The sequence below is a fragment of the Malaclemys terrapin genome, chromosome 4 (assembly GCF_027887155.1).
Source record: "Malaclemys terrapin pileata isolate rMalTer1 chromosome 4, rMalTer1.hap1, whole genome shotgun sequence".
NCBI classification, from domain to species: Eukaryota; Metazoa; Chordata; order Testudines; family Emydidae; genus Malaclemys; species Malaclemys terrapin.
Window position 1 is genome coordinate 73,055,191 of NC_071508.1, and position 16,847 is coordinate 73,072,037.

The 16,847-nt window shown below is 38.6% G+C and overlaps 1 protein-coding gene across 1 annotated transcript in view; it reads left to right on the forward strand.

Annotated features, from left to right (window-relative positions):
* The window catches only part of PDHX (pyruvate dehydrogenase complex component X), a 107,468-nt gene that overhangs the window by 72,760 nt on the left and 17,861 nt on the right, over positions 1 to 16,847 (forward strand). The window contains exons 8-9 of the mRNA XM_054026920.1: positions 10,309 to 10,367; positions 14,881 to 15,039. Coding sequence (XP_053882895.1) covers positions 10,309 to 10,367; positions 14,881 to 15,039 — 218 coding nt within the window. The remainder of the gene's footprint in view (positions 1 to 10,308; positions 10,368 to 14,880; positions 15,040 to 16,847) is intronic.

The window sequence follows — 16,847 nt, forward strand, 5'->3', positions numbered from 1 at the left end:
TTTTGTCCCACAGTGAGCTCAGGAAGACAAGCCCATCAAAGCTTGCTTGTTCTATTTTATGAACTGTCTGCCCTTCACTTGAAAGCTTCATAGAATACCAGGGTTGGAAGGGACCTCAGGAGGTCATCTAGTCCACCCCCCTGCTCAAAGCAGGACCAATCCCCAGACAGATTTTTGCCCCAGATCCCTAACTGGCCCCCTCAAGAAGTGAACTCTCAACCCTGGATTTAGCAGGCCAATGCTCAAACCACTGAGCTATCCTTCTCCCCAAACACATTAGACTTGTTGTAAATAAGGAGTCTAAAGAAAATAATACGGACTGGGTGCCTCTGATCCAACTGGAAATGATACCACTTGAATGATATTCTGTCCTCAGTTTGTTGAAACATCTTTCAGTTGTAACAACTGCATTGTGAGAAACCAACAAACTTTCTTTACTCCGAACAATCATCTAGACAAATCATTAACATAGTCTCATCATGGGTCATCCATCAATGTATAAATACGAGACTAAGGGTACGTCTATACTTACCTCCAGGTCCGGCGGTAAGCAATCCATCTTCTGGGATCGATTTATCATGTCTTGTCTAGACGGGATAAATTGATCCCGGAAGTGCTCGCCGTCGACGCCGGTTCTCCTGCTTATTAACGTAGCTGAAGTTGCGTATCTTAGTTCAAAGTGGGGGGTTAGTGTGGACCAGGCCTAATTCATGTATAGATTTAGCATTTGAACTGTTTTGTAATATTGTTCATTTGACTTCAGTGGGAGATGCCCCAATTTACACCAGTTCATCTGCCCACATAGCATTGCATTTTAGATTTGGGGCAGGGTGTCGTGTGACTCAAACCCTGTGTGCATTACTTTTGTAAATTTAGTGCTAGAATGCAAACAGAAAAGGCCCTTGTGAGCAGGAACTTTTGATTGAAAGATTCTATGATATTTGGATTTATATATAGCTTTATTTGTGACAAAGTCTTTCTGAATTTATTGTAAGCATTGAATCATTCATGAAGCGAGATCATAATTTTTGTTTCATGGTTCTTTGTGGAAATGGCTGAATACTTTATTTCCTTGTCATCTAGCACATAGTTTAGAACATTTTCTATAGAGATTGTACAGAATCCAGCATAGTAATTTAAAACTAAGTTTCAGACGTATAGTTTTTCTAGAGCTTTCAATGTCCTCCCTCTACCATTAACATTGGCTTAAAAAGCCATGAGTTTTAAAGAAAATGCATGTGAGCTGTTCTGTAATTCTTCCATTTCAATATGTGCTCTGTTTTCTTTCCTCTAATGGCAGATTATTCATGGAAATTCCATTTATTTTCACCATCCTAAAAGATTTTTTCGGCATTAGTCTCTTCTAAACTGTAGTTCTGTTCCAATCAAAATGGTTTTTGGGGCAATGGGCAATAATCCCAATGGAATTTTCTTCAGCCATCAAATATAAAGTCATTTGAGCTCAGCATTCACTACTATCTCATGAAATGTACACTTTTTTGTCCTGCTGTATAAGTTGAGCTATCTTACTGAAGGGTTTTGAGCAGAGCACTGGGAGCAGGACTATCTATTCCAAACTCTGTCAACTTGTCCAGTGTCACACAGTGAATTACTTTGGGTCCAATCCTGAATATTGCTGAGTGATTCCTATTAAAGTCTATGGAAATAGAGGATCCTCGGCACCTGATGGAATTGGGCTATTCATCTCACAGGGATTTTTTGAATCTTAAATAAAGTCTCAGCACTTAGAGTGTGTGTGTAGCATATTGTATTTTCAGCTGAGCATCTCAAAGTGCTGTTCTTCTGCTAGTTGGAGTGTTCTCTTTTTCTAGGTAAAAACGTCACCCCTCTAGGAGTTGTATGTTGTTCTGCTCCTGCTCCTTTTGAAGTGGTAGATGGCAAAACTGCTGTTGATTTAAGTCAGAGCAGAATTGGACCCTGTCCTGTGTCATCGGAAGGGCGGGGTGAAGCTGGGAGCAGAAGCTGTGGCTTCCGCTGCTTTCCCAATAGTAACAACCCTAAGAGGGTCTACAGGTTGAGGTTTGGGAGAGCAGATTAACATGGGAGAGCTAACAAGGAGAGGAGCTAGTCATGAGGAAATCTCTAGGAGGTGGGAAGATGTTGGGAATACTGCTTCCAAGGAACTCAGTAGATCACCTAGCAGGCAGTGATTCTGGTCCCATCACTGAACTCCCTCCCACTCTCAGCCATCTGCTGCAGAGCTACATAATGCAGGTCTTTTATAATCCCCTGTCTGTAGCCCTTTAAATTGTTTCCCAGGAGAATCACATGCTCTGTGTTTTCCCCAACCCCCTCTAAATTTATCTATAGTCATTTTTTTCAGAGAACTTAGTATATTAAAGCTCTCTATTGCACTTGTGAGTGCGAGAACTTTGGTAGAACAGACCCAAGGTATCAAATTGGGAACTCAGAAAATGAGGAACATGTTGTCGCCTGTGAAAAGTTTGGTTTAAGTGACTTACCCAGCATCATACAAGTACTCTGTGGCAGAGTCAGGGATCAAAACCAGTTCTGCAGTGTGGCATTCAACTGCCTAAACCACAAGACCAGCCTTATTCTTGCAGTCCCCTGCCTCATTCTGCAACAAATAAACAAGGGTCCTACAGACAACAGTCTCTTCACTACAAAAGCCCGATCTGTTCCTTGAGCCCTGTCCATCCTATGCACTGAATGCTATGAAAATAGCAACATTTACAAGTTAACAGAAAGTTTGAGGGCTTCAGGAGATGCAGCGTGCACCTTTGCTATCCCTCCTGGAAATGAAAAGATGGGCACTTGTTCACAATGTGTTCTATGGTGTGGAGGTTTCTGCATTCACACTGTGGTGAATCCTTCATTCGTCATTTGTGCATCGGGTGAGTGCATCTTCCACATAAAATCCTAGTACAATTGATGGTCATCCAGTGTCTTTGGCAGAGCAAGAAAACAGGCAGTTTGATGGTGGAATCATCTATGGAGTGTTTGCTGTTTTTACATCAGAGCCTGTCCTGTTGCATGTTCTGTGAGGATGGTTGGCAGGTCTTAAGGTGAGTGTGAGGCAGGTAAACAAGGTTGTCATGGAGTGAGAGCTTTTGGCTAGTTGAGCGCCTGAGTATGGGAAAGCAATGTAGCCATCTTTTACTGCATAACTTGAGGAAAGAGGTTTGCAAGAACTGGAAGCCAAGGCAGCAGAGTGGACTTCAGCTACAAGTGTCATAACTGCATTTAGCTGGATAGTGACAAGGTCCGTAAGTGACCTTTTTCCCCAGACAGGTGTGCAATATTCGGCTGTGGAACAAACTGCTCTTTTAAACATAGAGGGGTGTGTGTATATATAGAGAGAGACACACACACACACACACACACACACACACACACACACACACACACACACACACAAATATTTAAATAATCACTAAGTATATCAGTAATAAATGAAAACTGAGTATATATCATTTTAAAATAAGCATGTATTCGGTCTGGAGTAAAATTTTCACAAGTACCTAAATGACTTAAGATCATAGGTCCCATTGATTTTCAACGAGAGTTAAACTCCTAAGAGCTTAAGACCCTTTTTTTAAAAAATTGGACTTTGGGTAAAATTTTGACAAGTAACTATATCCCATTATTAATTGCAGATAGTTTAATGAATATTGAACTTTTTCCTATGACTATTTCAATCTCAAATATTTAAATTACCCACCAAACAGAACAGGTAGAATAACATTCAACAATTGGTTCATCATCAAATAAATTATTCATCACTAAATTGCCTCATGATTTGACTAATTCTACAATTTATCTGTTGCAGTGTCTCTTTGTTTTGCCTTTTTTCATCCTGAATTTTTCTAACCAGTTTTTCTTTTTAAAGAAAGAATTCTAGTTGTTCTAGACACAACCCCCAGGTTTTCAGTAGTTTTCATGTTCCCATAGGTAAGTGTTCTGTACAACAAGGCCAACACCAAAACGAATAAGCAATTTTCTTGTCTTTGGGGAAAGGGTGCCTAGCAATCCCCAGTCTGTGTGCACAGTAATCTATGTGCAGCTGGGGAGAGATTTTTGTCTAAAATGAAAAACATAGCTTTCCCCATGTATGGCATCTCTTCCCATTCAAAGCTTAATATAGTCCTGTGCTAAAAATATTTCACACCAGTGGGGTCATCCAGATGCCAGTGCATGATGATAAAAGGATTTTGATTTACTGAATGCTTGGCCTTTACTGCAAAGTTAATCAGCTTTGATACAATCACACTGCAATAGCAAAAAGGAATAATCAAGGTCTAGTTTAAATTTCTTCGTGAGTGAGTTGTCATGTGGATTCCTTTGGACTTTCCAAAGTTACCTTTATATAAATATAGAGCAAAACAAGAGGTGGGGTTACCTCCTTTAGGAGGAGGACAGGTCACTACAGTTATACCTGATCATGTCTAAATTCTAACCGGTGCCTTCTGCCTTTGGAATCTGTGAAGAAGGTTGACCCCCGCCATCTTGTTTTGCTCTATATTTTACCTGGCATGTGCCCACAGCTTCCTTTTTTCTTCTCAGTTAGTCTAAGAAAAACAACTTAAGTCTAAAAATAATTTAATATAAACTTCAGCAACTTAAGCTAGATTTTTCACCTTTTTTTTTTTTTTTTTTTAAAAAAGCCTCTCCCATGTTGGGGGTGTGTGCATAGACCTCTTGATGTAACATACTCTAAAACTAATCAAGGGGATTACATTTTTTTAAAGCATTGCATAACCACTTGCTATTTCTCACACTACAACCTGTGAGTGAGTTGTTCTTCCATTTTACAGATATGGAAATTGAGGCACAGAGGTGACAAAGGCACAGAGCTGGGACTAGAACTCAAAAATTATGGACTCGTAGTCTTGTGCCTTAGTGACTAGACCACACTACCTTTCCTCTTTAGTAAAGTTCCAGGGGAAATTTAGCTGTTATATGCAGATTTCCCAAATTCTGATGGCATATAGTCTGATCCTGCTGTCACTGACTGACTACTTTTTAACTGCTGGAGTACCTAGAGTATTTTCCTTTTGTTTTTTTCCCCTCAGATGAAATCTTACTCACAGGCTATCATCAAAGAGAGTTTGTGTTGATTTCAAACCACTAAAGGTCATAGGAGGAAATGGAATGGGTTCTACTCACAAAATTATCTTGTCTTTATAAAATGATTCACTTGCGTTTGGAGTGGGCGCCTTTAAAAATTCACTTATTTATCCCTTGTGTGGATTCCTAAGTGTTGCATGAAGTGGAGGTGTGTGTGTGAGGGTGGAGGAAGGAGCCAGAATGTCCTTAAATGAAAATTGAGTTGTGTTCTGAAAATTGAGTTGTGATTCCTTTTTAATTTGGTTTTAGGATGGTGGTTTCTAACAAATGACTAGGAAGCTGCTGTCCAGGAGGCAAGAGAATCCAGCATCCCCTAGACAGAGAGCTTTTATTATTCTGATTTGTTATGAATATACACAACTAAGATGGTCTTGGTTAAAAGATGAAGTATATTTTACTATGCCTTCGCGCTAAGGGAAACGGACACTGACATTTCTGGCTCGGCCAGGAGTAATGTGGACAAGCTTAAAGAAGAACAGGAGTACTTGTGGCACCTTAGAGACTAACAAATTTATTAGAGCATAAGCTTTCGTGGACTCTCTTTTGGGAAGATGCTATCCATGATGATGAATACTGTAGATTAGTTATGTGGACAAAAGGAGACTAGGATATAGCCCCCAAATTCACTAGTTATAGTTAAGCAAATATCTCTTAATTATAGAGATGCAGCTTAATTTCCCCTGTTTGAGAAATGTTTTCAAACACATGTATCAAGTGCTGAATTGAAGTATTTATGCTGCCTTGGCTATTCAGGAGCCAGCAGTTACTATGACAATAGACTAGTCCAGCAAGCTGTAGCTTTTTTGATAATGTATTTAATACCCTAAAAAAATCTCAGACATGCCTTCAGGATGATGCCATAGTTATTGTGAAGTTACACTATTCTGTATCAGTAGCTATGCCTCTCCTGCCACACACTACTGATTGTATCTAGTTATCACAGCCTCCTCCTAAACACTCTGCAAGTAATGTAGTGCAAATATAGTCAACGACTTTTTCCACACTCTGGAGTAGGGGGAAGGGAAGCAATCCTTCTGTCTAAGCAATATGCACCATTCCTTATGTTCATACTGGAAAAATCCACTCCTCTCAAGTTCACTGTCTCTCTTTGGGCTAAATCATTAATATTGGGTTTGGTTTGGTTGTTAAACACTATAGACTGCTGACCCATGCATTGAGAGCTGCTGCCTGCTTTGCTGCTGCTATCAGAATTTCAGCATTTGCACATGCCTTCAGCTTGGTAATCCTTGTAGTAAAAGGCCCCAAGGGTCATTGTAGAATGGTGAGGTTCTGGTTCACAGTTGAATACGGGTAATCCTTGTGATTCTGCCAGTTTATGCATCACGGAACATAAAAAGGAACAATGAAATTTGAATATACAGGATTGTTTTTCTTTATCTTTAGACCAACAGTAGATTTCTACATAAGACGTAAGCTAGTGTGTACTGTACGTGTGTGTGTGTGTGTGTTACTCTTTATTAATAGGCTCGTTTATATTACTATATTCTAATCCATGTATAGAGTTGCTCCTCCAAAGCTTTAATTTAATATTGTAATTAACACTGAACTAAAATTAACTTGCTCACTGTACCAAAACTGCAGAAATTTAGAATGAGACAAGATGTGAGATTTCAAAGGAACACATGGTAGTCAGGCACCTAATTCCCATCGACTATCAATGGCAATGAAGTGCCATTGTACCATATATACCTTTGAAAATCTCTTTGTAAATCTTGACATGGTCTCTTTTTAGCCATTCTTCCTACAGATTTAGTTAGATACCTGAATACCTTTTATTCTTGTCATAAACTGTTTAGTATTGCTCACGTACACCTTGTTAGAAAGCAGTTAGGTTGTACTCCAGAGGTGGCTACATTTCATTAGTATGTGGAACAATTCCTGCATGTATAATATATACTATAGTTTGCAAAGTACCTTGGTAACTTTCTGGAAAAAAGATATATAAATGTAAACTAAATATTACATTAAATATACCAAACTACAGATTTTTTTAGTAATTAATTCACTGTAAGCCATTCTAGCAAAAGAAAATGTCTTCCCATTTTAGTCCTAAAGACTTCCAAAGTATTGTTACAAAAATGTTTATTTTTAACATGATCTCCATAAATTATCTTGACGTTTTGACATATCAACATTGTCTAAAGTTTGGAGTTCTAAGTGACTGATATTCTTTCTCCATTTAAACTCGGCACTGTTTCTGTGTATTTATTCTGCATGCAGTGTTATAAAGCAAATCATTATCCCATTATAATGAGTCAAGTGGAGATGTGGTCTACTTTATGATGTCAAAGGCAAAGAATGAAGTTTTGCTCATGGTGTCAGCTGGAAGGATAGGATTGTATGATAAAGTTCTCTTGATTCAGTGATTTTTTTTTTCTAGTTCCAGTTCCCATCTGAGGCTACATCTACACTACAGGGGGGAGTCGATTTAAGATACGCAAATTCAGCTACATGAATAGCGTAGCTGAATTCGACGTAGCAGCCGACTTACCCCGCTGTGAGGACGGCGGCAAAATCGTCCTCTGCGGCTTCCCGTCGACGGCGCTTACTCCCACCTCCGCTGGTGGAGTAAGAGCGTCGATTCAGGAATCGATTGTCGCGTCCCAATGGGACGCGATAAATCGATCCCCGAGAGGTCGATTTCTACCCGCCGATTCAGGCGGGTAGTGTAGACCCAGCCTGAGAGTAGCACATAGCCACCTCCTACATACAGTATGTGTGCTTGAGGGGAAAAAATATTCTCACATTCTGCAGTAATTTCATCTCTTCTCGGCTAGGAAAGGTCTAAAGAGTGGATATACAGTACACTATAAAGAGTGTTCTGGAAGGATTTTGCTAATAGATCACTCATCAAAATCAGTTTGCTCATTATTCACTATTCTCCTTACTGTAGTTTCCAACCCCCACATTTAATGTCCAATTGCAATAACCGCTGGTGGATCCAAATGGGTTAGTCTAGCTTGATAATAAGTAATTACGAAATGTGCTGCGAAGGCAGTTTTCAGAGTTGTATTAGTTGGTAGATAAGGTCAAATTAGAGCTGGTGTTTGGGTTTAGAGCCTACAGCTGGGAACCAAAGAGATCTAATCCCACTGAATTTCCGAATTCTTTAAATTACTTGGAAAACCCCAACCAACAGCATCGTTTGTTTCCATGAGAGTTCTGCCATCTTGGGACAAAATCTTGCAAGAAATGGTTGTTTTCATGATATTTTGGCAGCACACTGACTGGAAACAACACAGGCTCAATCAACACAGTAGAGGCAGAATTGGATCTGGGGCATTAAATCAGAAGTTCCTTCAGTGGTGGTCACCAGTTCAAAACCCTTGGGGCAAAACAAGAACCTTTATTTAGAACCTATTTGAAAAGAGAATCCATTTTGCCAGATTTTCAACAACAAAAAAACAAAAACAAACAAAAAAGTTCACGCAGCTACATGCACAATTCCCAGTATTTTGCAAGGTAAACGTGGATGTAAATGACAGGTTGGAACTTTAACATACATTCCTGTCCCTCAGCCCAGGACCTGATTCAGCAAGCACTAACTCATATGAGTTACTTAAATTGCATAACGAGGCTTGTTTTAAAATCATTGGAACTACTCAAATGAGTAAATATATGCACATAAATGGTTACGGGATTGGATCCTGATTGTGTGTTTTTGTTTAAACCTGTGAAATTTTGGCCTTGAAAGGGTTTTTTAAAAATTAGAAATAGCCTGAAAAAATGAAAAATACAGGCAATTGCTAAGGTTTGCATCGGAACTTCAGTATTTAATGTACTAATTAAAAGATGAGCTCACATGTTAACTAATAGTGCATGGCTTCTTAATTCATGTACATCTCTTATTCATGTCATACCTAAGCATTTTAAACAAAATAACCTCTGTTATGTTCATCTGACAAAAAGTGATTGCTCATGTGATGATTAATCTCGTCCATGTCAGGACTAAGCATATGTAATGGCTGTGATATGAGTTGGAGGTTTCAGTATAATTCATAGAGGGTGGATGTTCAAAACCACAAATACCATCACTAGCGCTTATGCTAATCTTGTTGGTAGTCCTAGCCTGGAGGCCAGGGTTTGTGAAGCAATTAATACTGAATTCCCTTTTGGCACTAGCAGCTGTTAACACCAGGTTAAGATTAATGTTCACACCATTGAGACACATAGGTGAGTGCAGGGCCGGTGGGAGGGGAGAGGTTTTTCTTGATGTCCAGGAGGTTCCTGTTGTGTGGAGAAGACAGAGGATTTTGGTTTCTCCACTCCTCAGTCTAGCACTTTTGTAAAGGCACTAGATCAACCATTAATATGTTCTTCTGCCCTACCCCACAAAAAAAAAAGATAATTAAGCCACCAGATTGCTCATCAGCATAGGTTAAAAACTTAACACACTTCTTTTTTTCCATCCTAAAATACATAGTAGGTCATTTTTTGAAAATAATATAAGTCTTTGCATTTGGATATTTCTGTGGTGTGATATTTTCCCTGTCAATTAAAAGAATTTTGGAGAACAGTTAAGTTATTCCCAGAATAGACATTTCTTGTCAACTAATACAACTAAATTAATGGAAACTAATTGTTCTAAAGTTCATGAATCACATTTCTCCTAATTGCTTGCCTCTCCATCCACATCTGCTGGTTTAATTTTATCCTTTGTGCTTTAAATACTAGTGAAGCATTCAATCTTTTTTTTTTTTTTTTTTTTTTTCCTATCTCTAACTTTTATTAGGGCATCTTGACTGCTCTTCCCTTTTCCTTTTCCTATATGAGAGTACTCCCAGTAGGTATTAAGCAGTGCTTTGTCCATTAGCATCTCCCTCATTGTCTGACACTTCAGTATGCAAACAAATAAACTGGAGTAAAGAGACTACAGGTTTTCTCCTTTGTCTATTGTGGGACTAATAGCACACTATTTCTGAACGGTTCTTTCCTTGTGGTAATAGAAGCCTTGTGCTTTGTATCTAGAATTTATTCGTTTTATATAGAGCTTACATGCTGTGATTATGTGTAACCCAATTATTTAATAATTTGTGACAGTATGACTTTCTAAGAGTCCTAAAGACTAATGGACTGAAACACTGGAATATTCAGTCAAGAAATTGTCTGGTTTGTAATTTCTGGAGCTACACTGGTAACCACTACTCATAATATTTGTATTTATTTTTCCTCTTACAGATGATATTAAAGTATCAGTAAATGACTTTATTATCAAAGCAACAGCAGTTACCCTCAAAGTAAGTAAATAATTTACCTTCAATAATATAATTGTAGAATAAACTTTTTTTGAGGGGGACAAAAGTATTGACAAAGCTTGTTTAGTACTACGGTACAACTGTATTTCTATGCATTACCTCTTTTTAGATGAAAGTATTGTGAGCATAGTAATATTGCTCCATGATCTGCACTGTGTACTGGTTTTTGACATGGAATTTAAGGTGTTGGCATGGAATTTAAGGTGTTGGCATTGACTTAATAAAGCCCTAAATGGCCTATGATTAAGGCTAAGATTTTGTCATGCATGTTTTTAGTCTTCTTTTGTATGGCTGGTGTAGAGCAGCAACTACAATTTCACCTGAAGTTGATTGAGTCAAATGGCTACATCAGCAGTAGCAAAATTTATTGCAGTGATGTGGTGGAAGATGGTGGCCTTCACAGGGCCCACTCTAAATGAGAATTCACAAGGAATGCCATCAACTCGGCGACCGAACATCGCTCAGCGATCTCCCGGTCATCAGAGCAGTAACTCAACAATATTTTTAGTAAAATTCAGGGATAGGTCACGGACAATAAAGAAAAAAGTCACAGAAGCCTGTGACCTGTCTGTGACTTTTACTGAAAATATCTGTGACAAAGGGGGCAGCTGTGAGGGCCCTGGCTCAGATTTCCAGGGGTCCCTACTGCCCGTTGGGGCTTGGGGCTCCGGGGTTTCCTGTTCTACTGCGGCTTGGGAGCTCCAGGGTCCCCCTGCGGCGGCTCAGGAATGGTGGTGGGACCCTGTAGCTTCCAGCTGCCACTGGCTGAAGTCACGGAGTTCTCTGGAAGTCACCAATTCCATGACTTCTGCAACCTCTGTGACAAAATCGTAGCCTTACCTATGATCTATATACCTGAGAGATTGCCTCTCTCCTTATGCCATATTGCTGCAGGTACAGAGACTCTTCTGTGAAATTCAAAGGAGTAGTAGAGCATTATCTGTGAGAATGCTTTGACTTGGAAACTTGCTCGCCTCTTTGGTCCAAAATTGCCTACATCTGATTACTTTAAGGGTACATTGCAAAGCCCATCTTGTTGCCTAAGCATTTGAAAAGAGGAGAATTGGGAGGGTGTTTTTAATGGGGGGGAGGGAGTAATGTGTGGATGGTTTCCGTACTTCATTTGCATGTTGCTGCAAATAACTAATAGAGGATGGACTTGCTGTAGTTTAGTCATAATGGAGGTGTGTGTGTATATATACTATTATTTATTTATTTATTTTTGTTTAGTTTAAGTTGAACACCTAAAGTAGATGAGCAACTGCTTTTCCTACTGTATAGAAATCAAGAGACTATTTTAGCTTAAATGGTGAGGGCCAGGATTTTGGAATTGGAAGAAGTTCTGAGTGGCCATAATGTATAGTACAATGATAACTTTGAAGTTCTAGGGGGCCACAGATTTGTTCCCAACATTGGGGATACTGTCTGTTTGCTAAATAGCATAGAGCACAGTTTCTATCTACAGCAATTTACTAAAATGGAGTGTTCAATTTCTATGTGTTCATTTCTTCTATCAATAAAAGAATAAGTTAAATAATAGTGTTAATGTTCTAAAAACTCTTTTTATATGATCTGTATCGCAAAAACTTCTAAGAAGAAGTTAATACTTCTAGCAGGTGCAGCCTGCTACCTGGTGGTGTGTCTGCACTGCAGTTTGGAGGTGTGATTCTCAGGGCAGGTAGACAGACTTATGTTTAGCTCAACACAAGAAAGTGTGCTAAAAATAGCATTGTGGATGTTACATCTTGTGCCAGTGGCGGATCTCAGGCTAGGCATCCATTCCCAGACGCAAGAGATTGGGCAGGCTTGGGCTTGGGTGGCTAGCCCAAGTTGCTGCCAGTGCCACAACATCCATTCTGCTATATTTAGTGTGCTAGTTCAAGGTGAACTAGTGCAAGTCTGTCTGCCCATGCTGGGAATCACATCTCCCTTCTGTAGTATAGCTATACTCTGAAAGCAACTAGAACAGGTACCTTTCACAGTTGATTTTTTTTCAGTATGTTTTACCATATGGTGTAAGGATTATGCATGTTGTTCATTTGTTATTTAAAAGGGGATTTCTGCATTTATTACAGAATGATCTACACCAATCAACTTAGGAAATATGATTTTCTGTTCTTAATATCTGAATTTTAGTTGATTAGATTTTGCATTTTTGTTTTTTGTTGACTGTCATTGCTAATCCAGCATTTGGCTCTTTTACTGAAGGATTAGATTGCTGCTGGGCATTAAAAAATCAGCAGTTAACATGTCGTCTTCCAGGCTTTTAAAGAAAATTCAAAGATCTCTAATAACTGAATGATGATGATGAACAGCTTGTTTAGTACATTGTGTATGTGAGCAGTTATAAATGAGTTGCCACATAGGCTATTACTATTCCAGTTTTGATGCCGTTGATAACTAGAAGACATTTGTGAATTAAAATATGTAAATTGGGGAGGGAAAATTGAATAGAGTATTTTAATGATGTGCTAATTTTATGTGTACGTTACATAAAAGCTATTTATTGTTTTGGAAGATATTTAATAATCATAAGACTACACCCACTCCATTATACTATTGTCATGTTAATAAAAACAACCCACACTCAAATTTGATTTTTAGTAACTTAAAATGTTCAGAAATAATAAAATATAGCATGTCAGAAGTAAGCTCAGTTATTAACTAGTCAAAACTAGCTAATGGTTAATCAAATGGGAGATAGTTAATCAAAAATAGAATTTTTGACAAAATTGCATGAAAAACTTGAAATTCAGAAAACTTTGACTACTAGTACTTGGTTTAATAGGAGATTTTTATATTTCCCTGACTGATAAATGTATTCCTCTTTAAGAATATAAAATAATACATCACAATATCTTAATTCTTCTTCTCTTCATACACATAAGAAGGTGATCTGAGAATGTTTAAATGTTTCTTGCATATTCTCCTCTTATGCAAATAGCCCAGAAGTACCATCTGTGGGATGACAAGGTAGAGATCTGAATGTTGGATGTTCAAAACAGTTTTAAAAAAAATCTTGCATCAAAGTGCCAGCAAGATACAAAGTTTCAGCTTTTCAACTCCAGGTTGTTTTATTATTTGCGTTTTACAATTGCTAGAATGATAGCACTAGTATCTGAAGCTTCATATAAACCCCCAGGTGTCCCTCTTGCTACCACTTGCCAGTGTATCTCATCCCATGATGATGTTAGACTACCAAGGAGTGAGGAAAATTCAGTTCTTAGGCCAGTGATTGGATGGGCATTTTTACTGAGACATTCCCCACTAGGAATTGGACTTTCTAATAACTCATTTCGCACTGGACACAGAACAAGCCTACAGCTCATATATGTATCGTCACTATAATAATAATAAATGGAGATATACCTATCTCATAGAACTGGAAGGGACCTTGAAAGGTCATCGAGTCAAGTCCCCTGCCTTCACTAGCAGGACCAAGTACAGTCCCTGATAGTTTTTTTTTTTTTTTTTTTTTTTTTTTTTGCCCCAGATCCCTAAGTGGCCCCCTCAAGGATTGAACTCACAACCCTAGGCTTAGTAGGCCAATGCTCAAACCACTGAGCTATCCCTCCCTCAGGATTACTTAAAACTGGTGACTTAGATATGAAGGGCCAAATACCCCGTTACCAATTGCCTTAGTTATCCATCTCTCTCTCTCCTTTGTGTGTGTGTGTGTGTGTGTGTGTGTGTCTACCTTGCTGTGTTTGATAAACTCAAGAGGACTTGTGATTGGTTATCGTTAATCAATTAACTTCAATCTGGATCTGTCCCTAGAAGTCTGCGTGAGGCTTTTTTGGATAAGAGAACCTAACACCGATAATAAACTTCAGCCTTTTGCAATATACTCAGTTAAAACTCAACCACTTTTTTGATTATAGTGATACCAAAACAAACAGGGCAAAAGCAATTAACATTACTATCCTGGTGTAAGTTTAGTAGGATATCTGCATCCCTTTTCCATTTTAATCTGTTCACTACCCTCTCATATAAAATGTAAATACAGTATGTTGGCTCACCCTACTTCATGGTTGGCCAAAAAAAAAAACACCCCTCTGTTTTGTGTCTCTTGAATTTCAGGCATCCAAAAGGTGATACTTGTGAACAACAACGGAATTTGGAGGCTGCTGTTAGCATATCATTAGTTTTCCAATGACCCTGAGTGTTCATAAATATTTCTTGCTGCCCCCCGCTGCACAATTTCCATCTCTGCGGCATACACTCACACTTGCTGACAGTGTAGATTTAAATGGATGCTAGCTAATAAAGTAGGTCTATTCTTAGAGTTACATGGCAAGTCTTTTATTATCCCTTTCTTGCTTGTGGCAGTCCTGATGACAGATGTGACCTGTTCTCTCAAACAGCATTCTGTGCTGCATTAATTACTTTGGTGAATGCCTGTATATCACTGTGCATTTTAAAGGGTTTTCCTTTTAATAATTGTTGAACCATTATTCCTTTAACAGCTGGCTCTCTTTGTGTTTCTCTTTTCTAGCAAATGCCAGATGTGAATGTGACCTGGGATGGAGAGGGCCCCAGGCAGCTGCAATCTATCGACATCTCTATTGCTGTGGCAACAGACCGAGGTCTCATTACACCAATCATAAAAGATGCTGCTGCCAAGGGAGTGCAGGAAATTTCTGCCTCTGCAAAGGTAGGTCTCAGATGTACAGTAGGCTTAGAAATATCATGGCTGTTTAGCTTCTTGCAGCCAAGTGTATGGCATGACCCAGATGAACATGAATGATGATCTTAAAGCAGTTTTAAAATAGTCTTTAAGGCTGCTTTAGTGGTGTTGGGATTTTAAAATAATTATTAATGTAGTACGTCTGTACCATTCATTCTCTTAGCACTCTTTTTTAAATGCAAAGATAACTTAGGCATCAAATTCTGCAGTGAAATCCCAGCTAAACATGTCTCACTGCAGCCTGTGAAATTATGTCTTAATTGAAGCGATAGATTAAAAAACAACAACAAAGTAATTTCAGATTTTTTAGTATTTGCAGTATTTTCTCCAGGTGCTAGGTGGGGGTGGTTTGTTTTATTGTAATTATTATATCCCTTGTTCGTGGCTGTGACCATTTGAGCATTCACTGTTGACTCATATTTAGCTTGTGATCCACTATGATCCCCAGATCCCTTTCCGCAGTACTCCTTCCTAGACAGTCATTTCCCATTTTGTATGTATGCAAATGATTGTTCCTTCCTAAGTGGAGTACTTTGCATTTGTCCTTATTTAATTTAATCCTATTTACTTCAGACCATTTCTCCAATTTGTCCAGAACATTTTGAATTTTAATCCTATTCTCCAAGTCACTTGCAACCCCTCCCAGTTTGGTATCGTCCGCAAACTTTATAAGGCCTGGTCTTACTGATAACTACTGATAACTACTCTCTGGGAATGATTTTCCAACCAGTTATAAACCCACCTTATAGTAGCTCCATCTAGGTTGTATTTCCCTAGTTTGTTTATGAGAAGATCATGCGAGACAGTATCAAAAGCCTTACTAAAGTCAAGGTATACCACATCTACTGCTTCCACCCAATCCACAAGGCATGTTACCTTGTCAAAGAAGGCTATCAGGTTGCTTTGACACCATTTGTTCTTGACAAATCCATGCTGACTGTTCTTTATCACCTTATTATCTTCTAGGTGTTTGCAAATTGATTGCTTAATTATTTGCTCCATTATCTTGCTTGGTCTAGAAGTTAACCTGATTGGTCTGTAATTCCCTAGGTTGTCCTTATTTTCCTTTTTTATAGATGGGCACTATATTTGCCCTTTTCCAGTCTTATGGAATGTCTCCCGTCTTCCATGACTTTTCAAAGACGATTGCTAATGGCTCAGATACCTCCTCAGTCAGCTCCTTGAGTATTCTAGGATGCATTTCATCAGGCCTGGTGATTTGAAGACATCTAACTTGTCTAAGTAATTATTGATTTGTTCTGTCCCTATTTTAGACTCTGATCCTTCCTCATTTTCACTGGCATTCACTATGTTAGACGTCCAGTCATCACCAACTTTCTTGATGAAAACGGAAACAAAGAAGTCATTAAGCACCTTTGCCATTTTCACATTTTCTGTTTTTGTTTTCCCCCCTCATTGAGTAATGGGCCTACTCTGTCTGTGGTCTTCCTCTTGCTTCTAATGTATTTGTAGAATGTTTTCTTTTTCCTTTTTATGTCCCTAGCTAGTTTGAACTCGTTTTGTGTCTTGATTTTTCTAAATTTTGTTCCTACATACTTGTGGTGTTTGTTTATATTCATCCTTTGTAATTTGACCGAGTTTCCACTTTTTGTAGGACTCTTTTTTGAGTTTTAGATCATTGAAGATCTCCTGGTTAAGCTAGGGTGGTCTCTTGCAATACTTCCTATCTTTCCTAGTTTGCTCTTGTGCCCTTAATGTCTCTTTGAAAAACTAACTGTCTTCAGTTGTTTTTCCCCTTAGACTTGCTTCCCATG